Source organism: Podarcis vaucheri (genome assembly GCF_965113315.1).
Source record: "Podarcis vaucheri genome assembly, chromosome: 2".
NCBI classification, from domain to species: domain Eukaryota; kingdom Metazoa; phylum Chordata; class Lepidosauria; order Squamata; family Lacertidae; genus Podarcis; species Podarcis vaucheri.
The window spans coordinates 111,266,822-111,294,129 of record NC_138760.1 but is presented as its reverse complement, the minus strand read 5'-3'; the positions used below and the strand labels follow the sequence as shown (position 1 = coordinate 111,294,129).

The window sequence follows — 27,308 nt, the reverse complement described above, 5'->3', positions numbered from 1 at the left end:
GGTTTGCCAGAGGTGAGCAACTGGCTCAGGACTGAGTGCCTCATTCGAAATGCATAATTAGTGAGAAGGCTGCAGCTAATTTGTTCGTTTAGGGGACAGGCAATGAACCTACTTTGTGCACCGTTTGCATGAATGTGATGTACAATAAGCCAGAGATGTCAGACATATTGGATTTATTATGCAATATTAGTCTGGAATCATAAGCCACACTGTATGTAAGAACACAAGATTTTGTCCACCTGCTTCCAGCCAGCCTGGGACTTCACAAGCAGTGTGTTAAGCTTGTATGCACCTCCTGTTGCTAGTCCCTCGCATATGGGTAATCACAGATATACTACTTGTATACATGGAAGTGTTTTTTGTTTTTTTTACTTGTCGTGGTTAGTAGCCTTGGTAGTCCATTCCTCCATAAAGTTGTCTTAATTTTTTAATTTATTTTTTTAAGTCTTATAAACCGGTGGCCACCTTCACATCTTGGAGGAAAAGATTTTGTGCATGAATTAAAGTATAAAAAGCACCACTCGAGTCTTAAAAAAAACTCCAGAACTCCAAACCAATTAAAATTGACATTTTAATAACTTAATAGATCTGTGCTTTTAAAGCATTTGTGTATACTTTGTCACCATCTTTCAAACCTTATTTCCATAAACATGACAAGTAGATTTGCACATGATGAAGTAGGTTACAGCCTTCAAAAGTCACGGAAGCTTCATTAAACTGGTGCAAGATGCTTTCCTCTTGTGTTTGCAACAGATGAACAGATGTAGAATGTTCTGACAAGGATAACACCGAAGATTAGATGTCATGTGCAAAAGGTAGTTCTGTTCAAACTGGACCCAACTTTTTTTTTTTTAAAGGCTCCTGGGCTTTCAAAAGGCAAAAATATCACAGGTGAAACCTTTTGTCTCAATGCACAACTGCCTGCTAGGAAAGTAATTTGGCAACGCTACATATTAAAGGGTCAGAACTTCTACGTCTTGAGTGGCAACTCATATCCTATAGTCATCTTCAGAACAAAACAGGGCACCCTGGCCTTTAGCGAGATAATTGGAGGATTTGCGGGTGGGGGAGAAAAGCAACTATTCCCACCACTGCAAGATCATGACTGGAAAATCTGTGCCTATTAAAACTCCCTCCTCTTGTATACACTATTTAAAGACACAGGAGTCCTTTAGAGGAGTTAGTCTAGCAGCTCTTATGATTGTTCACAGTACACTGCGAGGGAAGTTTGCAGAAAATTGACATAAACATTATTGATTTGCAAGGTTCATTTGGCCCCCCCCCCAACATATAATCTGCATGATTTCACCCTGAACACCAATTACCTTGTCCAAAATGAGTTTGGGAAGCAAGGGCAAATAGCTTTGGCAAGCAAAGGAGATGCAATCTGTGCAACAGGAGCTGCGTATTGCACTGTGTGGAGCAGCGAAGTCCTGGACTGATGCTCAGACACAAAAGGCGAAAATGGAAGATTAACCCCCAAGATGAGAGATGGGTAAGGAGAAAGGGGCAGGGCCCATACTTATTGGATCTAAAAGGGCATACAGAGATGGGGGTACACATAGCAACGTCACTTTTATTTCTAGAAGATTGTCCCGGTTTTCTTTTTTGACAGAAGCCTGACACAGCGAATGCCGCGGGGAACAAACTTCCGATGTAAACGCTCTTAAAAGGACCAGTATAAATGCTTAAGGCCCATGCATGGCCAAACTTGGCTCTCCAGATGTTTTGGGACTACAACTCCCAGCATCCGTTGCTAACAGGACCAGTGGTCAGGGATGATGGGAACTGTAGTCCCAAAACATATGGCGGGCCGAATTTGGCCATGCCTGGTTAAGCTCAACATAAATATCTCAGATCAATATTGCTTGAATAAACCTGCCTTCAAAAACAAGGTTGTGGCTCCTGCTGGCCTTCCTAGGAATCACAGAACTGCAGAGTTGGAAGGGACGACGAGGGTCATCTAGTCGAAGCCCCCCTGCAAATGCAGGAATCTCTTGCCCAAAGTGGGGCTCAAACTCATAACCCTGAGAATAAGAGTCTTGTGCTCTACTGACTGAGTTATCCCAGATGTAAGAAAGTGCTACAATTTACAATGCCCCAGGGTTAATCCTTGACACATTCATAATTTTAAAAAAATAAATGGAATGATCCTGCCCTGCTCTGTACACAAAAAACCTTTAGATGCACGTTTATGCTTGGAGAGCAGGTTGCATGTCCTCTTCTTGTTTCATCCGGAGTAAATGGGATGATGCGAGGTGACATCTGGCATAACGACGGCACCCAAGTCTTCATTCAAAACTGCTAGCGGTACAATCCTATCCGTGCCGACTCAAAAGTAAGTTCCGTTGAGCTGAGGGAGACTTACTCCCAGGGGTGTATTGGACTGCAGCCTAAAAGCATTTAGAATTCCCATTACCAAGGTAACATTGAAAGGGGGGGGGGCAAATGGACTCTCGCTATGTGGGTTGTGAATATAAAAGGGTGGGTTAAAAGCAAGAGCTCCGGTTTTGAGCATGCATTCAAAAGGTGTCTTGTAGGTATTCAAAGAAAAGGGGATGTTGGAGAGAGAGAGAGAGAAAAGGGGGTGTCACACAGAAAAGCAGAGAAAAAGGTGGTGTGGAAAATGTTTGTGTGAGACAGAGAAAAGGGGGTGCAAGAGAGAGAAAAGGGGCACCCTCTTTGGGCTCTGTATGCTCCCACTGACAGCTTTGGTTTCACCCCACCCAACAGTATTCAAACACCCCGCAACCTGGGCATAGAAACAAATGGTCGCTAGCCCTGTCTTAAAAGTGCCTTGTGTGCGCAGCAGCTGAGATTGTGGAGCCAGGAGAGCGGTACTTGTTTGGGATTAATCGGCCTTGAAATAAAAGAAAGATCCGATCTGGGCACGGGCGCTGCTAGGAGATGAGTGGGTCTGTTTGCCAAGGGGCCACTTCAGAAATGGCAGAATCGCGGCATTCTCCTCCTTGCCCAAGAGCCGCGGGGCTGCCAGCTCTGTACAGGTGCCTCCTCGCACGGCAGGCTGCGAAAGCGAAGCCTCCAGCTGCCTTAATCCCTCAGTCTCGATGGCAACTGAATTCATAATTGATGAGGAGAGGCTTTGGGGAGAGAGCTGTCAGTCACTTGTCAGGCGGAGAAACAGGTGGAGGGAGAGGACCACACACTTCCTGAAGGAGCAGCGCTCTGCTTGGAGAGGGGCTTTGCATCTGGCACACAAGCCCCTTCTTTCAAAGACAGCCCCCCAGCCAAAGGGGGGCAAGTGGAACTGTGCAGTTCCCCCCGCACTCCAGCACATCCCTTGTGCAATATTAAGCCACTGGATCTTCCCATTCAGACCGGTTTCGAAACAGATGATAAAGCAGCCAACGTAGCGAGCCGCTTCTGGGGATCTTTGGGGGGGCAAAAACAGCGAGGCAAACACCTTGGATCAGTCACACGGAGAGGACAGTTTGCATAACACTTTTTAAATGCGCAAACTGCCCTGCAAAAGCCTCAAGCATTTCCAGAATACTCCTGTGAGACAGGAGATTACTAATTTCCATTTGCAGCTGATGCCCACAACAGCAGGAGTCTGCCTAGGTTTCAGCCGGTGGGGAAGCCCTTGTTGTGGGTCACCTCACGCCCAGCTGCCACTCACTGCGCTGCTGCAGAAGGGAGCTGGAGGTGATGCAGCAAGCACTGGTCCACCCAGAAGCTGGAAGAAGACTCAAAACACGCCTTGCGCTTTGCATAGATCCGCCCAACCCATATTTCCAGCCTCGGTGTGGATGAGCCCAAATTGGACCGAGGTGGAAATCTGAGCTGCAGCTATCTTCCTAGGATCATGCTGGTTCTGCATGCTTTCCAATCTGCATAGACACCATTAGGGTGGAGCGTGTTGGTTATGACTGTTGCCTGCTTGACGAACCTCTTCTGCCAGCAAGACCTTGAATCCTATGCACTAAATAAGTCACCTCCTCCCCTCTGCTTCCTTGGCAACCCCTTGACTGCATTCTCCTCCAGGCATTATGAACAGGAATGACACCCAGAAAAGTACACTTGTTGGCTTCTCCCCAGGCTTTGGCCCACCCTTCTTCCAAAGGGCCAAGGAACAAGCTGGACCAAAGTGAGGATCCACCGAAACCAGCTTCCCGTCCTGACAGATGCCACTGAGACATGCACGAGCGAAGCATGGAAGCAACAGCACTTCTGCAGGGCCCGATATCCGGGGGTACATCATCTCTGAATATGGATTTTTTTTTTACCTAATACAGTGGTACCTCGGGTTACAGACGCTTCAGATGACAGACGCTTCAGGTTACAGACTCCGCTAACCCAGAAATAGTGCCTCGGCTTAAGAACTTTACCTCAGGATGAGAACAGAAATCGTGCGGCAGCAGTGGGAGGCCCCATTAGCTAAAGTGGTGCTTCAGGTTAAGAACAGTTTCAGGTTAAGAACGGACCCCCGGAACAAATTAAGTTCTTAACCCGAGGTACCACTGTATGGCTAATCATCATGGATAAGTGTATCCTCCTCAAATCCATCCAGTGAGTTTTTAAAGGTAAAACAAAACAGAACAAAACACCAACCTCCAAGAGGCAAATGCAAGGAAGCACTTAGTGCCCATGCAGTTTCTTTAGTTGCATATCTAACATATATTTTGAGATGCTTCTCTTTCTAAAAGTCTGTGACAGTCAAAAAGGGATACGACAGATAGTAGATGGACCTAATAAGAAGGAATAAGCTGGCTTGGTCTGTGAAAAATCCACGGGGTTTCTGTTCCGACTTTGAAACTGGCTGCTGGAAGCTCTTCTGTGACATATGCAGGCGACAGGGAATAAGAGATTCCGACTCAACATCAGGAAGACCTTTCGGATGGTAAGAGCTGTTCGACAGTCGAACAGACTCCCTGGGAAGGTGGTGGACTCTCCTTCCTTCCAGGTTTTTAAGCAGAGGCTGGGTGGCCATCTGCCATGGATGCTTTCGCTGAGATTCCTGCTTTGCAGAGGGTTGGACTAGATGCCCCTTGCGGTCCCTTCCAACTCTAGAATAATAAATAATAATAATAATAAGTATTATTATTATTATTATTAATACCCTGCCCATCTGGCTGGGTTTCCCCAGCCACTCTGGGCGGCTTCCAACAGAATATTAAGATACAATAGTCTATTAAACATTAAAAGCTTCCCTAAACAGGGCTGCCTTCAGATGTCTTCTAAAAGTCTGGTAGACCAGGGCCCTGCGGGACTTGACATCTTTCCGCAGGGCCTGCAAGACAGAGCTGTTCTACCAGGCCTTTGGCCAGGGCACAGGCTGACTCCCTCCCTCGGCAATCTTCGCGGAGCTCTGGCCCAATGGTTGCCAGTGGCCTGAATTAATTAATTTTACAATGAATGATTTTAGAGTGTTGTTTATGTTATGCTTTTATACTGTCTTATTGTTGTTAGCCGCCCTGAGCCTGGCTTCGGCTGGGGAGGGCGGGATATACATAAAATTTATTATTATTATTATTATTATTATTATTATTATTATTATTATTAGTTGTTTTTTCTTTTGACATCTGGTGGGAGGCCGTTCCACAGGTCGGGTGCCACTACCGAGAAGGCCCTCTGTCTGGTTCCCTGTAGCTTCACTTCTCGCAGTGAGGGAACCACCAGAAGGCCCTTGGCGATGGACCTCAGTGTCTGGGCAGAACGATGGGGGTGGAGACGCTCCTTCAGGTATACTGGACCGAGGCCATTTAGTGCTTTAAAGGTCAGCACCAACACTTTGAACTGTGCTCGGAAACGTACTGGGAGCCAGTGTGCGTCTTTCAAGATTCTACGATCTCGCCTTCAGGACAATCTTCAGCTGAGCAACATTCCTGCTTTCTCAAGGCTCTTTTGCACTTTATGTTACATTTGCTCAGCAGCTCAGCAAAGGGGTGGTGGTGGTTTGAATACAACCTGAAAAGACTTGAAGCCGACTAGGAACAATAGCTTCCCCAAGCTGATCCTCCGCCAGCTTTCTTGCCAATGCCTGGCAAAGGAGTTGGGCTCAGCCTCCCGCTGCTAGGGAGGTAAAGCTATTCTGTCAAACTCCTCTTTCAAGCAGCAAACGGGAGCTGTGGCCTCGCAGCAGCAGCAGCAGCAACAATAGGCACAGCCAGCCTCTCCGCGGGGGGTGGGGGGGTGGGAATCCTGCTAGCACAAGTTTTGCCACAAAGAGCTACAGCATCCAGAAGGGTGCTCTCGCTGTTCTATAAAGAATTGGGCGCGGGTCTTCCCGTACAACAGGAAGAGGTGGGCAGGCAAGCAGAATTGAGGCAAGGATGGGAAACATGTGACCCTCCACTGTCCTTGTTGTTGTTTAGTCGTTTAGTCGTGTCCGACTCTTCGTGACCCCCTGGACCAGAGCACGCCAGGCACTCCATTGCCTCCCGCAGTTTGGTCAGACTCATGCTGGTAGCTTCGAGAACACTGTCCTTAGAGCACATCTATCACCCTGGCTGTTGGGCCAGGCTCACTGGGGCTGATGGGAAACTAGGAAGCTGCCTTATGAGGTAAGGTGAGAGAGGGAGAGAATCGCTGTTGGCCACCAGGCAATGGCTTTTTCCACCTGACCTGCCCCACCCTCCAGCCCTATGAGCCTTTGCAAGAGAGCTGCTTCCAGAGGAGACTCTGTTTGCCATCAAAGATGGCTGGTTTCACCTGGGCTGCCCCACCTCCAGCCCAAGGAGCTTTCAGAAGGGAGTTGCTGCCACAGGTGTCATGTGGACGCAGGTTTTAATGAGCTGAACAGTGGTAGATTATGAGTCAAGGGGGTGTGCATGAACTTAGTGATTAGTTTGTGTTTTTGGCTGCTGTTTTATTCATGTTGTTAACAGGGCCGTCTTAAGTATATCCAGTGCTGTGGTGCAAAGATCCCACCGGCACACCCCTCCCCCCCCCCGTTTCCCAGAGTTGCTGACTTTTTTGAGGCACTGCCGGCAGCTTTGCAGGGCTGGAGGAGGCGGGCAGCAGCTGGAAGGCGGCTCCTCTGGCAGGGAAGAGGTGCAGGCTCTGGGCGTAGCGCTGCTTCAGCGAGGCGGGCGAGGGCAGCGAGCTGATGCCAGGAGGCGCCGCGTCCAGCCTCCGCCTCTTCCCTGTCACCCTCCAGAACTTGGCGCCCCGCCCCACTTGCCTCTATGGGAAGACGCTCCTGGTTGTTAATAATGTTTTATAGCTCATAAGGGCTGTATTGCTTGTTCATCACATGGTGCAACTTTTGCTTTAACTGTGATGTTTAGCTTATTTTTCCGTTGCTGCTCTGTTAACGGTGTTGCCTCACTGGCGATTTGTTAATTATCCCATATGTTTTATGCCGTCTTTGTGATGGGCTATTACATTCTATCTTGTCATAATTATTAATTTATTATTTTATTCCATGAACCACCCCGAGATCTCTTGGAGAAGATCGGTTAAATAAAATAATGAATGAATGAATGAATATTGTGTGTATTGTGTTGATGAAGATCAGTTAAATAAATAAATAAATAAGGAATGAATGAATGAATGAATATTGTGTGTAAGCCGCTTTGGGATTCATTTGAATGAAAAGCGACGAAAAAACAAAACAAATCAAAAATACCAAATCGGACTGTCCGTCATCTGGCTCAGTCTGCCCACACTGGTTGGCAGAAGCTCTCCAGGATTTCAGAAAGGGGTCTCTAGAGGCCTACCTGGAGATGTCGAGGATTGAACCTGGGACCTTCTGAATGCAAAGCAGATGCTCTACCGCTGAGCCACAGAACCTTCCCTGGACCACAGGTCCCACATCCCTGACTTAGGACATCCCCCTAGCATCACAAGGACCAGCTTCTTTCTGTCCACATCAATCTGCATGCACACAGAGAGGGAAAGGAAGCGAAGCCCCTGTTTCTGAAGGCAAAAGGTTCTGGAAGGTGGCTGCTGGATGATCTCACAGCTGTTCTGTTTATGAACAGGGAAGAGATGAACAATTCTCTAAACGGGCGAAATTCACAAGCCGCCGAACCCCATTTAGCTCAGCTGTGCCAGGGGGAAAAAGCCTTAACCCGTGAACCTCTCCCACGGGGACCCACTTAGCACCAGGCTTTATGCGTTGGGGTCAGCCACTGCCGCAGGCAAAAAACAAACAAGAGCAGCTGGAGTGGAGTTTAATGTTTGGAAAGATGGGCTGCGTTAACAGGCCAGCGGTTTTTCTCCACACCGTGGCTGAGACCAGCGAGGTAGGGCTCACGGGCCAGCTGCAAGCGCTTCGAGACAGAGGTTCGCCCAGGTCAGCCATCTCTCCATGAGCTCGTCCTCGAACATCTGAATAAATATTAATAGGAAGAAAGCCTCTGTTCAGGTGATCAGGTTCAGACAGCACCAGAAAACCTGCTTTCTGGGCTTGCAGACTGTTCCAAAGGATTTCCCCCGCAGGGCTCTGAGCCGGAAGCGAAAGTAAGGATAGCGACTCCAGTGGGAACTCCGACACCCAGAGAGAGGCGCCAAACAGAAGATTCTCCTCTTGCAAACTCCACACGGAACACGGGGGGGGGGGGGGGACTCTCCCGCAGGTCAGCCCCACTTAGGTGCAACAACTCCCCCCAGCACTGGCCAGGTAGCTCTCATAGTTCTCCTCGCACCGTCGGACGCAGCGGCAGAAATAGCTAGGGTCAGCAATGGCCTCCAGGAGGTCTGTTTGAACCAGGCAGATGTTGTACAGCTCGGAGGTGGGGGTTGTGCGGAGACAGCTGCTTCCTCGCCCTGTGAACATCTGCCAGGTAAAAGAAGAGAAAGCCAAAATTCTGAGGCCGTGGATGCGACAGAGGAGCAACAGAAGAACAAGCTGCCAGCCAGCCCACCCCTCTCCTCTTTCACTCTGGGCAGCAACATGTCTCCTTTGGTGAGATGGAGAGGTGTTGGACCTCAAGGTAACCCAGAAGCCCCTTCTCTCCAGATGCCTGACAGTCTGGATGCCACAAAACTGGAGATGGTCCAGCCCAAGGAACGGGAAACAGATTGAGGCTCTTAGAACACAAGTAGTAATGGCAGAGGATGCCACTGAGCGTGTGCAGAGTGGCACCCCCTCAATACAGAGAAGTAAGAGTCTACCTGCCTATGATCAGGGGTTAGGAGGAAGGAATTCCAGAACAGAGCCTGTGGCTTCCAGCAGGCCTGAGCCCTCATTAGAAACTGAGGCTGGCTAGGACAACAGCAGGGAAAGGGAACTTTCGGCCTCTCGGACACTATTTCCTCCAGCAAGCATTCAGTCAAGAGAGTGTCAAACATCCCAACAAATATATAACAAGCGGCTCAAGTCCTGGGGTCTCAAGAGTGGCCTTTGGGGACCGAATGCTGCAAGCTATGGCTCAAACTCGTATGGGAGGGTGAGGTGGGGGATGACGACTTTGTAGTAACTTGCTTTGGGTTCCCTCTCACTGGAAGGAGCTCTACAAGCCACTCTTCCTGAGAGCACTCCTTGTGGAAGATGCAAAATGGCGAAGCCCTTCAAATGCATTGGCTCTCAGCTTGCGTGGCAGCGGGATCCTCTCCTGCCCCAATCTGCATATAGACTACTCCTAAGGAAAGGACGCGGGTGGCGCTGTGGGTTAAACCACAGAGCCTAGGACTTGTCGATCAGAAGGTCGGAGGTTCGAATCCCCGCGACGGGGTGAGCTCCCGTTGCTTGGTCCCTGCTCCTGCCAACCTAGCAGCTCGAAAGCACATCAAAGTGCAAGTAGATAAATAGGTATCGCTCCGGTGGGAAGGTAAACAGCGTTTCCGTGCGCTGCTCTGGTTCGCCAGAAGCGGCTTAGTCATGCTGGCCACATGACCCAGAAGCTGTACGCCGGCTCCCTCAGCCAATAAAGCAAGATGAGCGCCACAACCCCAGTCGGTCACAACTGGACCTAATGGTCAGGGGTCCCTTTACCTTTAAGGAAAACACAGAATGTTGTTCCCTGTATAATCTTCAATCTTGGTTCATGTCCTTACTGAACAGCACCTAAAGTGGCCCGATCTATAGGAGCTTCAGGTTGCGGAAGGAAAAACTGCACCGACATCCCCTCTCCTGCCGGAGCCCTTGACTGAAAACATGCCCAGTCCTCCCTTCTGCGCAGCCTTGAAATGCGTCACAGCCCTTTCTTGCCCTGAATCTAGCAGGCAACCTCCAGGAAGCAAAGAGCAGACCAAAAAACCATAGCCAGAGGAGAACAAGCTGGAGCACATTGTGTTATTACAGTCATTATTATCCGCCGCATTTTTACACTAAGGTGTCTCAAAGCAACTTGCACAATAAAAACAGAAATAGCCCAGATGATAAAACCGGCGATAAAAATAGCAACGGTCAGAAATGAAGGAATGTGATCCATGCACTGAAGAGGAAAAAGCGGGATCGAGATTGAGGCTGACCTGCAACTGGCCTCCGAAGCCAACAGATTTGACCGGGAGTCTGCAGACGCACCAGAGGTCACCTCCACAGCGTTCTCTCTAACTATAATTTGGCCCAGGGTCATGCGGCCAGGGGTGGATGAGGAGCTGCTGCCCTGCTCAGGAAAACAGGGGCTCAAACGTTCTGCAGATAGGGCAGAGGAGACGCCGGGAGCTCCTCACCTCTAGTGCTCTTTGCGTTAACTGATCGGCTATTAAGTACTGAATGCAAAGGAAGGAAACTTCCTTTCTTTCCAAAACTGAGGGGCAGCTAGCATCCCTTCCCATGCGCAGCAGAGAGCCCCAGGAGGCCATTGTCATGGCTGGACTCCAGCAGGAACCAATTAACCTTTCCTGCCCAGCCGTTCCTCATTCTGCCAGCCCAGCCGGTGCCAGTGCATTCCCTCCCATGCCCTCTTGGGAGGGCACACTCTCAGTCATGCACAAAGAGAGCTGCCACAATGGCCAGATCCTTCCCACTCCTTCCCCCAGAATCTCACTTCTGAGCATGCTCCTCTGGGGAAGCTGCCCTTTAAGCACAGAGGGCTGTGAATGAGCTTCAGACCACTCGGAGGCAGGATGCTGGGCTAAGGCAGGCGGCGGGGATGACTCACACCAGCAAGAGCAGGCAGCACGCACCTGCCGTTCTGTGCCAGCAAAGTCTCCTCCGCTCACCTGTGCTTAAAACAGGCAGCTGGCTTATCCCTTCCACCCGTTCTGCATCTCCTTTGGGGCTGCCCAAGGGTTTCCCCTGACCAAGCTAGGCGTTTGGAAGGCAGCTCTGCCATCTAAGGGCAGCACAGGGTTTCAGAGGTGGATGTCAGAGGGGCATGTTTTCACTCTGTCTCAAAGCTCCGGCCACAATCCTTCACCGGCCCAGTCTAGCCCACCTCCCAGGGTTGCCGGGATGATAAGAGAATTATAAAGAGGATATGATCTGATAAGTGAGGTGGTTTTTGTTTGTTTCTACACTGGAATATTTTAGAGCAACGATCCATGGCAACGATACCCGAGGGTGGATGATGGTGTCGGCATCGTTCAGGCGAATGTTGTCATCGATACAGATATGGTGGGTGCTTGTGTCGTGGGGGTCGATCCAAAGGGGCTTCCCTCCTCGGCTGGAGAACTGGTTCCTGGCCCACCTGGAACACACACACACACACACACACAGAGAGAGAGAGAGAGAGAGAGAGAGAGAGAGAGAGAGAGAGAGAGAGAGAGGATCAGAACTTCTATGGGGATTTTTCCTAGGCTGCTGAAGCGAGAGTCTGCAATGAATCTTAGCAAAGACCCCACCAGCCCACCTTGTCCCCCTCCAATGCAACGAACGGAAACGAGAAGGCAAGAAATGTATTGCATGCAGTGATTGTAAGGGTCAAGCTGGCATATTCTTTCCACATACAAATACCAACTCAATTAATACATCTATTCTTATCCTACACAATTTATTCTGCTTTCACGGTTCAGCATTTGAGAAGATTTAGATTACTTTTGACAAGGAATGAGATGATAAAAAAAGAAAAAGTTCAGGTCGATGGCGGACAGGGACTAAGAGCCAAAAAAGATGGATAGAAGTTGCGCTGGCTGTTCACGATCCAGCTCTTCACCACGGGAACCTCCCTCTCATTTCAGAGCTCTCTCGTGAGAATACAAAAACATTTCCAAGCTCCTGTGCAAAAGAAACCTGCTTCTTCAAAATCATATTTGAAAAGCTTCTTAGGCTACCACCACAGGACCCTGCATGGGAGGGGAAACTGCGAACAGGTATGCATAATTCTCAGTGCAAGACTTCACATGTAATAGGAGCTGTTTGTGCTCCATGTACCACAAAACAGAACCCAGAGAAAAGGGTGCAGGAAGGGCCGCCAGTGTCTGCTGAAGGGCTCAGGCAGGGCAAGCCTTCCAGTACTCAAAACAAATAGATGCTCAAGTATTACAAATGGGTTGTGCTCAGCTTTGGCTGGCTACATTGCCAGATGGCCCGAGAGTCTATCTTTTCTAGATCACAAAACTAACAGGTTTGCTCAAAGCTTCCGGTAGCTCAGACTGCATGTCAAAGCAAGAGAGTTATTCCCAACAGAACTACCTGGATTTAGCACAGTCCATTCCCTGCCTCTCCTTTTTTATTTTTTTATTTTTTTACTGGTACAGGACAAGATGAGCCCTCAATCCTAATCTCAGCAGCAGAACAAGGCAGAGTCAGGTGGATCTTTAAGAACCAATGGCGACTTTGCATTTTAAACAATTGCTCTCGGGTATCTTGGCAGATGTGAGCTCAGTAAGGGAGAGGTGGAGAACCTATGGACCTCCAGACGTCGTTGGACTACAGTTTCCATCAGGCCCACTTAACATGGCCTTTGATCAGGGATCATGGGAGTTGGAGTCCAAGAGAATCAGGCTCTCTATCCTGGCGGTAAAGGAAAGGAAGAGGCAAGCAAACATGTCTCAGCCCTGCAGGAATGTCAGGCTGGGGACAGGGGAAAAGGGAGGAATCTCTTTCTTTCTTTCATAATAATAATAATAATAATAATAATAATAATAATAATAATAATATCATCATCAACATCATTATTATTATCATTATTGTTAGGATTTATACCCACCATCTTTCGCCAAAGGAGCCGAGTGGCAAATGTATTGGGTAAAATTCAACTAAGCACTAAGTGTGTGCATGCAACAAAAGTCTCCTTGTGCACTGAGACTTTTCCCCAACCCTATGCCCCTTAAACCTGCTCTGGGTTTTCCTCCAACCTGCCACAGCAGATTTAGGCACACAGGTGGGGGGGGGGCGGGGAGTCCCGTTGCACAAGGGGACCTTGATCCATGCATGCAGCAACTTAGCTGAATACTACAATTCTACAATACTAATGCAATTAAGACAAACCTAGACAGCATCTTAAAAAGCAGAGACATCACCTTGCCAACAAAGGTCCGTATAGTTACAGCTATGGTTTTCCCAGTAGTGATGTATGGAAATGAGAGCTGGACCATAAAGAAGGCTGATTGCCGAAGAATTGGTGCTTTTGAATTATGGTGCTGGAGGAGACTCTTGAGAGTCCCATGGACTGCAAGAAGATCAAACCTATCCACTCTTAAGGAAATCAGCCCTGAGTGCTCACTGGAAGGACAGATCCTGAAGCTGAGGCTCCAATACTTTGGCCACCTCATGAGAAGAGAAGACTCCCTGGAAAAGACCCTGATGTTGAGAAAGATGGAGGGCACAAGGAGAAGGGGGGGACAGAGGACGAGATGGTTGGACAGTGTTCTTGAAGGTACCAGCATGAGTTTGACCAAACTGTGGGAGGCAGTGGAAGACAGGAGTGCCTGGCGTGCTCTGGTCCATGGGGTCATGAAGAGTCGAAAATTACTAAACAACTAAACAACAACAACAATGCAATTAAAACTTCTAAAAACTTTGGATGCTCAAACATACCCTAATTTATACCAGCTGTCCCCTACCCGATGCTCTACAACTGTTCTGGACGACAACTGGATGACAACCCCCACAGTTACAGCCAGGATTATCAGGGATAATGGGAGTTATAGTCCAACAGCATTGGGAGAGGGGGCACCACGTTGGGAAGGCTGTTTTAGACCACAGTCATCTGCCTGGCTCAGAAGCGACTGTCACGTGAGGACACAAGAAATTTGTATGCTGATGGGGCAATTTTAAAAGTCTGGCCAAGCTAGGTTTTTTTGAAAGCCACTATAAACGAATCACCGACATCACCCTAAGTAAAAGCACATCAGTCGCCAGAGGCTAAGAAGCAAGCCACCATTCTTATTCCTCACCAGTCAAAGTGATCCTGGAAGCCACAAATGCCTTCCCTGGAGCTGAAGTAGAGGTACGGTTTCCTGTCGCCATCTTCACTGGAAATCCGCCCTGCTCCCTGAGTCAACACCACCTTTCGCTTGCTGCAACGTATCGTTCCAGGACTGACGTCCACCGGCAACTGCGGAGAGGCAGAGGAGGGGTGAAAAAAGCAAATGAAACACAGATCACTCTCCTGTCAAGCTCTCAGCAGCAAACTTGAGGTCATCAAAGCAGAGCATTGTGTGCACTGAGAAGAGGAATCACCCTGAACTGGACCTGAGGATCAAGGGCGTTGCACTGGCGAAGGAAGGTGGGTACGGGGGGTGCGGTGAGCACCAGGTGCCAGCCATGTGGGCGGGTGATATCACCGCACCACCCACCCCCGCTCGCTGCGCGGGCAGCCCCCACGGACGCTTGCTGCGTGGGCGGTGGGCCGCTAGGGATGATGCTGCCACAGGCGGCTAGTGGCGCCCCCCCAATGCTCACAACACGGGTGGCTAGCCCCACCCCTGCGGGCCAGCTAGCCCTGCCCCTGCACAGCTCCGGGTGCTGGGGCAGGTAGCTCCGCCCCTGGGGCGTTTCCCCACCTGGATGCAGAAGGGGGCTGTCCCACCAAATGGATTAAGGCCTCCTTCAGCCTTCCCCAGACTAGTGCTCTGCCCCTGTTTTGGACTACAACTCCCATCAGCCCCCGCCAATTTTGCCAACGGTTAGGATGCTGCGAGTTGGAGTTCAACAACATTGGGCACTCGGCTGGGCTACTTCCAGGTGACCAGCAGAAACTTTCTCAAGTTGCGTGTGAATGTTCTGCTCACATCAAGTAGTGTTGCATGTTAAACCTGGAGCTGAAATGGATGTAAGGGCCAAGCGGTCTTCAGAATTCCCTTTCTCATAGCCGGATGCCTCTGGGAAGTAGGGAATGAGAGCAACAGCCTGTTGTGTGCTACCAATATCTGATCTTGACAGAAATACTGTTCCTGGGTATGGATCTCAACTGCAACAGCTGAAGAACCCATGCAGTATAATGGACAGCAAACTCTATTGCTGAGATCTGGGTGGAAATATCCACTCAGTCATGAAATTTACACAGGGCAGCTTTGGGCTGGTTCCCTCACCGTTAGCCGAACCTACCCTCACAAGTATGAAAATGGGATCGCCCCATGAGCGCAATGGAGGAATGGTGAGATAGAAATGTAACACATTAAGTAATAAATACAATTGCATTACCATCAGACATCCCCTAACAGATCACAAAGGTTACCATAGCTGAATTTTCTCGGCAGCTGGCAGTGCACCAGAACTGATGAATGTGGCCAAAGTTCAGTCCTTAACAACACTGAAATTTACTCACATTTAATTCCAATTATAAAGGAAGGCTTTAGGTGTCAAAATATTTATTTGGTCCTCTCAAATGCCACTAAGCATCAACGGATGGCAGAATTTGTCTCTTTTCATGCATCAAATGCCTTCTGTCTAAGCAGAGAGCCAGCACGGTCCAATCTTGTGGACAGTGCTTTGGACTTCGATCAAATGCCGCCTTAGTCACCATCTTGGCAAGCTCATTGTTGTTTGCTTCAGTTTCTCATCTGTAAAATGGGAACATTAAGTGTCCCAAGCTGTGCAAGGAGTACAAGCTAAAGTCTGCAATGCTCTAGCCATCAAACCTAGCTAAATAAAATAGGGCCTAGGATTCAGAGAAATGTGGCAAATGGAGGATGCACAGGTGCTTAAGAATGGAAAGGTGGGTACAGGGACCCACAGCAAGGGCTCAGGAAGCTCTGCAAGCTAGAAACAGACCACCTCAAGATCATTTAAGTCATAACCAGGCTTTCCCCAGTTCCTGAAAATTTAGCCCATTATTCAGAAGCTTCACTTTGGAAGTACAGAGAGCAAAAACCTGCTATTTTTAATGAAAGCTGAATTCCTCCAGGATTCCAGCAAAGCCACCAGGATCCTTCACTTTCAAACAAGATATTGCAATGTATAATGTTGGCAGCCTTGGTCCCCAAAGCGCAAAGGAGAGTCCCTATCAAATCCAAAGCTCCACACCTCCAGTATTATATTCATTTCTTATCAGGCAGCCTAATTAAATAATGCCGGATTTAATTTTGGCTGCCTACCCTTCAGAGAGAGGAAGCAATCAGCTGTGAGCTTGGCAGGATTTCCTAGAGGAGGGAAGAAGAAGAAGAAGAAGAAGAAGAAGAAGAAGAAGAGGAGGAGGAGGAGGAGGAGTAGTAGTTCGGACTTGATATCCCACCTTTCACTCCCCTTAACGGGTATAGAATCAGGTAGTCTCAACCTGCATCTCATAGGACACCAACAGAGGCTGCATGGAAGGCTGGGACCTGGGAGACCAGGGTTCAAATCCCGACTCAGCCATGAAGCTCACCGGGTGGCCTTGGGCCACTCACTGCCCCTGAGGCTAACCCACCCCACAGGGTTGTTGTAGGGATAAAGGAGGATGGGGAGAACCAAGTATGCCACCATGAGCTCCTTGGTGGGATACGGAGACAATAAATAAAAAGGTGTCTTCAGCGGAAGGGCATCTAGAAAACTGAACAAATAAAAAAGGCACTGGGATCAAAGAGCCTCAGCCAAGCTTGCTGGGCTTGCGGAAAAAGCAGCAAAAGCAATGGAGGAATCCATAGAATCATAGAATTGTTGAGTTGGAAAGGACCCCAAGCATCACCTAGTCCAACCCCCTGCAATGCAGGAATCTAAAATGTCCATAAAGGACCCCTGACCTTTAGGTCCAGTCGTGGCCGACTCTGGGGTTGCGGCGCTCATCTCGCTTTCTTGGCCGAGGGAGCCGGCGTACAGCTTCCGGGTCACGTGGCCAGCATGACTAAGCCACTTCTGGCGAACCAGAAACGCCATTTACCTTCCTGCCAGAGCAGTACCTATTTATCTACTTGCACTTTGACATGCTTTTGAACTGCTAGGTTTGCAGGAGCAGGGACCGAGCAACGGGAGCTCACCCCATCGCGGGGATTCGAACCGCCGACATTCCGATCGGCAAGTCCTAGGCTCTGTGGTTTAACCCACAGCGCCACCCGCGTCCCTAAAATGTCCATAACAGATGCTTAAAAACCTCCAAGGAAGGAGAGTCCACAGCCTCCCGAGGGAGACTGTCCCAGGGCGCTCCATTTTTGTCCACTCACCGAGACGTCCCGCAGCACAGGGAAGTGGGGGTGCTCCCCCTCCAGGGCGCAGTGCACTGCCTTCAGGACGCGAGCCAGGTCCGTGCCAAAGGTGCGGAAGACGACGGCAAAGTGCCTGCCTTCCCGGTGCAGGCTCTCCAAGAGGCGGAAGAAGGAAGGAAGCACCAAGTGGTAGCGCTTGCCCCGCTGGCCGGGGATGGAGAGCAGCGGGTGAGGCTGCCCCTGCCACTCCAGAAGCTGCAGGTGGCGCTTGTGAAGATCGCGGAACTTCCGCCCGGGGGGCGTGTCCGTGAATCGGGTGTTGCGGCCGTACTGGGAGTAAAAACTCACGGCGCCCGGGCAGGGAGGGACCAACGAGGGGGAATCGCTCAGCCACTGCCACTTGCCTGGAAGGAAAGAGGAAGGAAGTGAATTGAGGGCAGGGGTCAGCAAACCTTTTCTTTTTTTTAAAAAAAAATCACTTTTATTTTCCATTTTAACAATCCAATCAAATCACATTAATATTCCAAATTATACATATACATATAAAATAATCCAAGTATTCTGCCAAATTATAAATATTTTATTGAGACTTCCCATGCTTCAAGTTCAGGGGGTGAAGTTGGGGGTCAGCAAACTTTTTCAGCAGGGGGCTGGTCCACTGTCCCTCAGACCTTGTGGGAGGCCGGACTAGTATTTTGAAGAAGAAAAATGAACAAATTCCTATGCCCCACAAATAACCCAGAGATGCATTTTAAATAAAAGCACACATTCTACTCATGTAAAAACACGCTGATTCCCGGGCCGTCTGCGCGCCGGATTTAGAAGGTGATTGGGCCAGATCCAGCCCCCAGGCCCTAGTTTGCCTACCCATGGTTAAAGGTCTAAAGGAAGGAGGAACTCACTCTCTCTTCCACTGATGGGCTCACACTCTGTCCTGGGCCCTAAGTCCCAGCACAGCTTCACTTACACCTTCAGAGCCAACCTGAAGCCTGCAAAGGGGACAGAGCTTTCCAACAGAATATCTGTTTGGCATGCAGAAGGCACCAGCATCTCATAGGAAAACAAGAGCCTGCTGGATCAGCATCCTGTTCTCACAGTGGCCAATCAGGTGCAGGATTCGAGCACAAGAGCAAACTCTCCTCCTGCAGAATCTCAGAGGTCGGCTGGGAAAGACTCCCTGCACGGAATCCTGGAACGCCACTGCCAGTGCCTAGAATGCACAGAGTGCCCTAAATAAGGACCTCCTTTACAGCAACCTTTACCAGATGTTTTGGTCTACGATGCTCATCGACGCTAGCTAGCACATCCTAATGGGAATTGGGAGTCCAAAACACCTGGAGGGGCACTAGGTTGGCAAAGGCTGCTTCCGTGTTTCTGCAGCAGCCTTTTATTGAATACCTTTTTTAAAAAAAAGTGGGGGGGGCTGCTGGAAGGAAGAGAACAATGCGCAGTGAAGTAGAATACAAATCTCTCACGCAAGTGGCGACAGTTGAGACAGAGGGCACCTGAAGTCAAACAGCTTAGCTAAGTACATGTTAATTTTAACTTCTTGGTGCTCCCGCATGTGTGCGAGAGAGAGTTGGCAGGCGGCTTTAACCTAATTCTGAAGAGACCAACAATATGTAAATGTGCCTGGGCGAGATACAGGATGCAACAGCTCCTTTGATAAGGTTCCCTTTGCGCAGAACAAAAAAGAGCCTGATCTATAAGGAGATTTGGCTCGTGGGCGGCATAATAGCACACGGTGCTGCCTTGCAGCAGAGCGCCAGGCTAGTAGTCTCTTGGTCCAGATCCAAAGCGCCGAGGATGTAGGCAAGTTAGCCTTGAGCCTGGGATGAGATACAATGGGCAGGACTGCCCTGTTTGCTTTCCAATGCTAATGCTGAGAGGGAAGGTGGCTACTTCCAGTCCATTTTTAACCCACCTTCCCAACTCCCGGTCCAACCCCTTTTTCCTCTGTGGTATGCAGAGTACAGGTTGGGAGCTTGCCAGAAAGAGGGCAGTACCAACTCAAGGTGGGGGGAAAGCAAGGCAATCATAAAAAGATGCCAAAGAAAGCTTTTCTTATTTACAAAAACACTCAATTTTCTATCATTATGTATAATGCATCCGGAAGGCTCTCTTAAAACAGTGTTTCCCAACCGGTGTTCCGCGGCACACTACTGTGCCTTGAGACATTGGCTGGTGTGCCGTGGGAGGGAGGCGGGCGAGTCGGGCGGTGAGAGGCGTCGGCGTCGAGGATCCACGTCGAGCCGGGGGCGGCTCCGCGGTGGTGGTGCCGAGCGGCGGGGCAGCGCGTGCAAAAGGGAGGAGCGCGAGACAGCGGAGGAGGAGGAGGCCGGCATGTCTGGGCAGCAGCAGCAACAACAGCAGCAGCAACTCCCGGCGACGGCTCCTCAAGCCCCGCCGCCGCCCCCTCCTCCGCCCGCTATCGCTGCCACCACCACAACAGCCGCCGCCGCCTCAGTTGCCGCCGTCCCTCAGTCCCTCGCTCTGCTGCCTCCTCCCACCCCCAAAGCTTGGAGGTTCCCCGGCAAGGGGGAGGGAAAAAACTTTCACTTTCGTGCGTCCCTCCCGGCGTGACGCTGCGCGCTGACGTCACGGGGCGGGGCTTTAATGGTGGTGTGCCGCGAGATTTTTTTCAGTAAACAGGTGTGCCGTTGCCCAAAAAAGTTTGGGAAACACTGTCTTAAAAGACAAAAGAAACCCCACAAGCGACGCTTGCTGCCTCTGATGAACAGGACATCATACTTGAAAATGCATTAGGCATAACAATAGAAAATTGGGAGTGCATTTGTAAATAAATTAATACTATTTTCTTCAACAGTTGGTGAGGGTTGTCACTTTGTTTTTGGTGGTCTGCTTGCGAACTTTCTTAATATCTAAAAAACAAGGGGGTGGGTTGTAAATTTTTATTCTGAAAGTACTGTATGGCCCAGAGAAAAAAGTCTGAGAATCACTGCACTATAATAATAATAATAATTTATTATTTGTACCCCGCCCATCTGCCTGGGTTTCCCCAGCCACTCTGGGCGACTTCCAACGAAGATTAAAAATACATTAAAATGTCACACGTTAAAAACTTTCCTGAACAGGGCTGCCTTCAGATGTCTAGATGTGCATTAGCACAACGGAGGCTTCCCCCAGCCCCACCTGCTCCCCACAGAACAGCACATGGGGGTAGGAGAGGGGAGACTGTTCCATCAGACAAGGAGAGATGCTTGTGCTAGCAGAGTAATCTACTTAGCCCTACATTAAATTATCCCCCAGGCTTCTGCCTCCTTCCCTACACACCCCTTGGCCATACTTTGTTTCTCTGAATCACCTAGCCTGAAGATCAAAAATGATTAAAAAAAAACCAAGCAATTCTTATTTCTTGCAGAGTTTCACCCAGCCATTGAACTTAAGTTTTATGTCAAAGGAACTGGGATTTCAGCTGCTCGCATGGTCTTACCTGTTGGGTCGATTTCCCCCCAGGTGACAGTACTCAGGAAATAGTTCAGAGCAGCTCTGGGGTCCTGACCGGTGACAGCATCAGACACTATGATAGTGTTGTTTAAGTCTATGTGTAGAACCAGCTTCCGTTTCTTAGGGCTTAAGATCCCCCCGGAAAGAGGGACTAAGCTGGTGGTAGTTCTTGGCTGCTGGCAGTCCATTTCTTCATCTTCTTCTCTTTGGGCAGACTGGCCACGTTGCCCTTCTGCACAGCTAGGATTGGCGACCTGGTACTCCTCTGCAGAATTTCTTACACCATTCCCAAGACCATCAGTCTCAGAACAAGATTTTCTTTTCATCAAGCTGGAACTACCGGAGACGGACTGTGTGCCAACTATTCCAGGAGCCATATCTGTACATATGGTCATCAGCTTGGGTTTCAAATCGCTCGGATCAGTGTTGGAAATATCATCTCCTGCAGTGCAGCTGCCAGAGAGATCCCTCTCCCTTGAAGCCGTTGGGTCACTCATGGGCTGGGATGAATTAGGAGGGGGATGCTGCCTCAGGCTCAACTGTATGGACAAGAAGAGTAAATAGTCACTAGTTCCCCCTATGTCATTCAATGTGAAGCAGAAGCTTATGCAGTGGGACCTCAGGTTACATACGCTTCAGGTTACAGACTCCGCTAACCCAGAAATAGTACCTCGGGTTAAGAACTTTGCTTCAGGGTGAGAACAGAAATCACACGGCAGTGGGAGGCCCCATTAGCTAAAGTGGTGCTTCAGGTTAAGAACAGTTTCAGGTTAAGAACGGACCTCCGGAACAAATTAAGTACTTAACCCGAGGTAAGGTAAAGGTAAAGGTACCCCTGCCCGAACGGGCCAGTCTTGCCAGACTCTGGGGTTTGTGCGCCCATCTCACATTTATTGGCCGGGGGCCAGCGCTGTCCGGAGACACTTCCGGGTCACGTGGCCAGCGTGACAACGCTGCTCTGGCGAGCCAGAGCCGCACACGGAACGCCGTTTACCTTCCCGCTGGTAAGCGGTACCTATTTATCTACTTGCCCCCGGGGGTGCTTTCGAACTGCTAGGTGGGCAGGCGCTGGGACCGAGCAGCGGGAGCGCACCCCGCCGCGGGGATTCGAACCGCCGACCTTTCGATCGGCAAGCCCTAGGCGCTGAGGCTTTAGCCCACAGCGCCACCCGCGTCCCTTAACCCGAGGTACCACTGTATAATTAGATCCAGGTTCACTCAGCTATAAAGCCCACTACATGGACTTTCTACTACTCAGAATGGTGAATTGTTGAGGCTAAGGCACTGTGGGAATAAAACAGTGTGCTCTGATCAACTTCATAATCTGCACCCTCAATATCCTCTGAGCTAATTTGTGCCATTTCCTTTTATAGATGAGTGACTGAAGCAGAAAAAAATGTTTACTTTCCCCAGACCATTCCAGTGAAAGCCAATCCACAAATTTAGCAAAGCTATCATACTGTGGAGAAAGTGTATTGACTTCCTAAGGTTTGCATGTGTGAGAAGAAACCGACAAGAAGGTGCATTGAAAGATTTGTATTTATAGAAACCTGCCTCTAATTAATCAACTGATCAATAACTGAGCTGGTTCTGAACTCTAGTTTTAGGAAGAAACATAGGAAGCTGCCTGTGGCATTTGCCTCCTAGGTGGGTCATAAGGAAAGGGTTAAAAGAGTGAGATGTGATTGGCCAGTGGGAATGCAAGGGAGGAGTAAAAGTTAGAGTGGGAGGTTTTGAAAGTCAGTTGAGGTTTGGGAATTGGAGAAGGAAGAGGGAGGAATAGGCAGTGGGTTGGTAGAGTTGTATTGTGAGAGAGTGAGAGGAATTGTTAGGTGGAGTCAGATAGATAGTTGGGAATAATCAGTTTGAAGTTGTTAGGAACTAAGATTAAGAAACTGCCAAGAAAAATTAACTGTAACCATAAGCTTTTCCTGCATTTAAAAATAAAGTTGATTATTTGTTAATGTTAACAACTGACTGGACTCCGTGTGTCCCCGCAGCAGAAAAAGCAATCGCAGTGGTGGCACAGGGTCAGCAGACCGTCAAACGTCCGGGGGCCCTGTGTGATCGCCACACTGCCTTATACCCAAGTCAGACAATTGCTCCTTCTAGCTCAAGATGATCAACAATGACTGGCAGTGGCTTCCCAAGGTTTTCAGACAGAGGCAATTCCCAGCTCAACCTGAAGATGCTGGGGACTGGATCTGGAAACTTCTGCACTCAAAACACATGCTCTGCCATTGAGAAATGGCCCTTCCTCTAACATGTTTTTTTAGATCACACATGCAACCTACTCCCTTATCTATTCCCTAAAATAAATAGGGTTTCTCGTCTGTCAAGCTGAATCCAACACTTTACCCACCAGATGCTGTCAATTCTGGAACTAGAACACCGCAGAGACTCCAGTATACAAGGCCTGACCAGGATACACCCAGCGCCGTAGATTCACCTGAACTTTCTCCTACGGTTCTTTAAGTCCCTCTTTCAAACTGCCCAAGCACTAATTCCCACCATACCTTGCTCATCTGTTTCCTCTCCTAGCTGATGTGTCGGTGTACACTCACTCCGTCCCACATAAGCAGACAGCCATAAGCAACAGCTTGCAGACATTCCATAGCCACCTGCTCACAAACAAAAGGAAGAACTTTGCATAACTGAACTTAGACAAATCATTGTCACAAGATGTGTGGGAAACAATTAGCAGAGAGAGAGGTTCTTAAAAAAGGGATTAGCTGCTGCCAAACATATGAAGGTAGCGTCTACCACTCTGAGTCTACTACTCGCCACAATTTAACATGGAACCTCAGCATTCAGGGCACATTTGTATGCAAGAATGTTCAGAGATCTTTTCTATGTGTATTTCTGATCACCACATGCAGGAGACAATTGGGAGTCCACCCCCCATTCTTCCTGCTTCTCAGTTTTCCAAAAGCAAAACAAGATAGCCAGTTGCAGAGGACTTGATTGATCTTTGTTCTGATCCAAAAAAGGCAATGCAACTTCAATTCAATCCACTTAAACTTTTTTATTGCACTAGCCACAGGCCATGGCAACTGATGTTTTTATTTCCACCTCTGGCAAATACATTTCATACAATATGTAAGGAGGACTGTTATTCCACATCAAAGGCAAAACAGAACCACCAAATATTTTCTCGCAAGAATCAGGAGAAAGCTAAATATTCTACTGTTCTTTACTCCTACACAAACCCGCCTTTGCTTAAAAACCAAGCAAATTAACCACAGACTTGCACAAGGCTGGCCAGCAATTCCGCTGTGCTTAACGGCACTTGTTGCTTTCAAGCCAGCTCCTGAACCCTAAGGCTGCCCTCTTTCATGTACACACCCTAACGTGGGAATAAAGCTCACCGAACACAGCTGAGCAGATCTGCAGCAGGGTAAACCCGTACTGCAAGGCTGGCGATTACCAGTTCGGTGAGTCCCGCAGGTCAGCCCACACAAGTCACAGAATCATAGATTTGTAGAGCTGGAAGGGACCACAAGGGTCATCTAGTCCAACCGCCTGCAATGCAGGAACCTTGTTGTCCAACATGGGGCTCGAACCCACAACCCTGAGATTAAGAATCTCATGCTCTTAATAACATTATACAAATTTATACAATACAGTTGTACCTCGGGTTAAGTACTTAATTCGTTCCGGAGGTCCGTTCTTAACCTGAAGCACCACTTTAGCTAATGGGGCCTCCTGCTGCCGTGCAATTTCTGTTCTCATCCTGAAGCAAAGTTCTTAAGCCGAGGTACTATTTCTGGGTTAGCAGAGTCTGTAACCTGAAGCGTATGTAACCTGAAGCGTATGTAACCCAAGGTACCACTGGGAATATCGTATACTGCCATTTGTGTGTGCATATTTCCGCTTTTATATGTATCTTGTTTTTCTCCCTCTCACTTTCCCTTCTTTTCCCCCCTGTATCACTTGATTTCTTTTAACTGAAATCACCTTAATTATACATAGAGTGTGTGTGTGTGTGTGTGTGTCATGCTCTACCAGTTTACCCCACAGGCATAGCAGCATTTTCTTAAGCTTCTTAATTTCCTCCAGCCTGACCTTAGCTGCCTCTAACCCTCTCATGGCATCCCCCTCTTAGCCACCATCACAGGGTCCCCCGCCCCAGGGGCCCTCTCTCCACACCCAGCCCCGGACCCCCAGGGGTCGGGGAGAAAGGGACTAGGGTAAGCGGGTCCGTGAGGCGCGTCCTCTCCCATGGGACCTCTGGTGGGAGGGCGAGGGGTGGGCGAGGGGTGCCCTTCCCCTTCCTCCTTCCCAGCCCTGATCCAGCCACGTGACCCAGTCCCGACAGGCACCACCAACAGCCGCCATCCCCACCAGCAGCGCTCCCCCTCCCCCTCCCGCCCCTTCTTCTCCACCGTTACCAAGATACCGCCGCTGCCCGGCGTCCCACTTCCGCTCCGGCATGGAACCATAGAGGGTCTTTTTCGCTCGGCGTCTAGAGATGCCTCTTCCTCCCCTTTTGCGTTTCCTCGTTGCGCTTACGGAGGCTGCGGCGCACCCTGGCGACCGGACTCCGTTTTCCGCTCAAGTTTGCCCACTGCTGTTCATTGTGGCTGGTTGGTTTTTGCCATTCGAGAGCCCTTCGAGTGGCTGCTGCGTTGGCTTTGGCACTGGCACGTTGCGAGTTTGATAGGAAAGAAACGACGCTTGGTTTTTACACGTGTGCAGGGGATTGAGGAAACCCAGCCAGATGGGCGGGGGTATAAATAATAAATTATTATTATTATTATTATTATTATTATTATTATTAATAATAATAATACCGCTCCATTTAAATGAAATAATAATAAGACTTAAGAAAAAGGGGGGAAACACCGCTCTACTTCGGTAGGGAGATGAGCGTTTTTAATCACCACTCGCGTATCTGTTTTATGAACCCCCTGCAAACAGAAAGCTAGCCCATCGCGCACAAACATTTCTACAGTAGTTTTAAGTTGCTTCTTGCTGTGGTGCTAGCTTTCTATTTGCAGGGAGGTGTTTGAACAAAAGGGAACGTTCAAAAAACAGCATGCCTCACAATCAGAAGAGCTCCCTATTCATCAGGAGCATCTGTGGGTCCCCAGATGTTGTTGGACTACAACTCCCATCATCCCTGAGCTCTGGCCTTGCTAGCTAGGCGTGATGGGAGTTGTAGTTCAACAACATCTGGGGACCACAGGTTGAGAAAGGCTGGTTTAGACAAATATTTTTAAATGGATTGATCCAACAAACCAGTTGTTAAAACATGACAACACTACTACTAAATGCAAGATCTCTGTAAGGAAGTCTTCATTCCAACTGACTTGAGCTGGATCAGGCCAATGGCCGAACTATTGCAACATCCCGTTCTCCACGTGGCCCCCTGCCCCCGCCCCCTGCCGTGGTTTCCAGCAATTGGTACTCAGAAGCATTACAGTACTGCCCCTTAGTACAGAGCATAGCCATGATGGCTAATAGCCATGGATATTCGTCTCCATGAATTTATGTACTCTCTTAAAGCCATTTAAGTTAGTGACAATCGCTGCCTCCTATGGGAACGAGTTCCGTAGTTTAATCTGATGAACTACAGTTGATTCCATCATTTCAGAACTTTCCTGCCTGAAATATACAATTAGAAGCCAAGGGCTCACAAGATAATGTCTAGATAGACTCTCCAGACTATGCCCAATAGCAGGGACGGGGGTGGCGCTGTGGGTTAAACCATGGAGCCTAGGACTTGCCGATCAGAAAGTCGGAGGTTTGAATCCCCGCGATGGGGTGATTTCCCGTTGCTTGGTCCCTGCTCCTGCCAACCTAGCAGTTCGAAAGCACATCAAAGTGCAAGTAGATAAATAGGTACCACTCCAGAGGGAAGGTAAACGGTGTTTCCGTGCGCTGCTCAGGTCCACCAGAAGCGGCTTAGTCATGCTGGCCACATGACCCGGAAGCTGTACACCGGCTCCCTCGGCCAATAAAGCGAGATGAGCGCCGCAACCCCAACGACTGGACCTAATGGTCAGGGGTCCCTTTACCTTTACCTATGCCCAATAGCAGGTGGGATGAAAACATCATCGGCAGAGTGTGAAGTTGCAGTTATCACAACCTCCCAATAACAACAACAACAAAAAGGGGGGGGGGAGAGGAAAGGAAAAAAATCTCTGCAATGTAGTTTGCATAACAGGCAAATCAAAGATAATCATGCAAATTAAGTGTGCTTTTGGAGCAGCATACTTCATTTGCCTAATTTCTGGAAAATACTTCACCCCTGCTCCTACCAACCAACAATCTGAAACAGTGACAGGAGAAGCAAAAAGTGTTTGCCTGTTTGCATTGTTCAGGAAGCAAGCTTTTCTCAGAGAGCATTTATTTTAAGAGTAGTATGCTACTGATCAATAAACATTAGTTTTGGGGTGGTCAGTAAAGGTCCTTCTGTCCACTGCTCCTCTTTGCTCATCCCTAGAGGATCCCTGTTACAACTATGGATGTATTTACTTTAG

General features: G+C 49.0%; 1 protein-coding gene across 1 annotated transcript; it reads right to left on the bottom strand.

Moving 5' to 3' along the window:
- Positions 1-547: 547 nt before the first annotated feature.
- LOC309524937 (uncharacterized protein) lies at positions 548-25,347 on the bottom strand. Its single transcript, XM_082210188.1, has 7 exons — positions 25,215-25,347; positions 20,810-21,362; positions 17,374-17,759; positions 14,191-14,351; positions 11,408-11,540; positions 7,683-8,743; positions 548-773 (listed from the first exon to the last, which is right to left on the bottom strand). The coding sequence occupies exons 1-6, from the start codon at positions 25,263-25,265 to the stop codon at positions 8,555-8,557; spliced, it is 1,473 nt and encodes a 490-aa protein (XP_082066314.1). The 5' UTR covers positions 25,266-25,347; the 3' UTR covers positions 548-773; positions 7,683-8,554.
- Between the last annotated feature and the right edge of the window lie 1,961 nt (positions 25,348-27,308).

Bases quoted from the DNA above. Each gene is read 5' to 3' on its own strand.
- LOC309524937 (XM_082210188.1), bottom strand. From the start codon at position 25,265: ATGGTTCCATGCCGGAGCGGAAGTGGGACGCCGGGCAGCGGCGGTATC. The intron at 21,363-25,214 runs GTAACGGTGGAG...TTGTCCATACAG, and splicing joins CGGGCAGCGGCGGTATCTTG to TTGAGCCTGAGGCAGCATCC. The intron at 11,541-14,190 runs GTGAGGAATAAG...TGTGTGTTCCAG, and splicing joins TTCCAGGATCACTTTGACTG to GTGGGCCAGGAACCAGTTCT.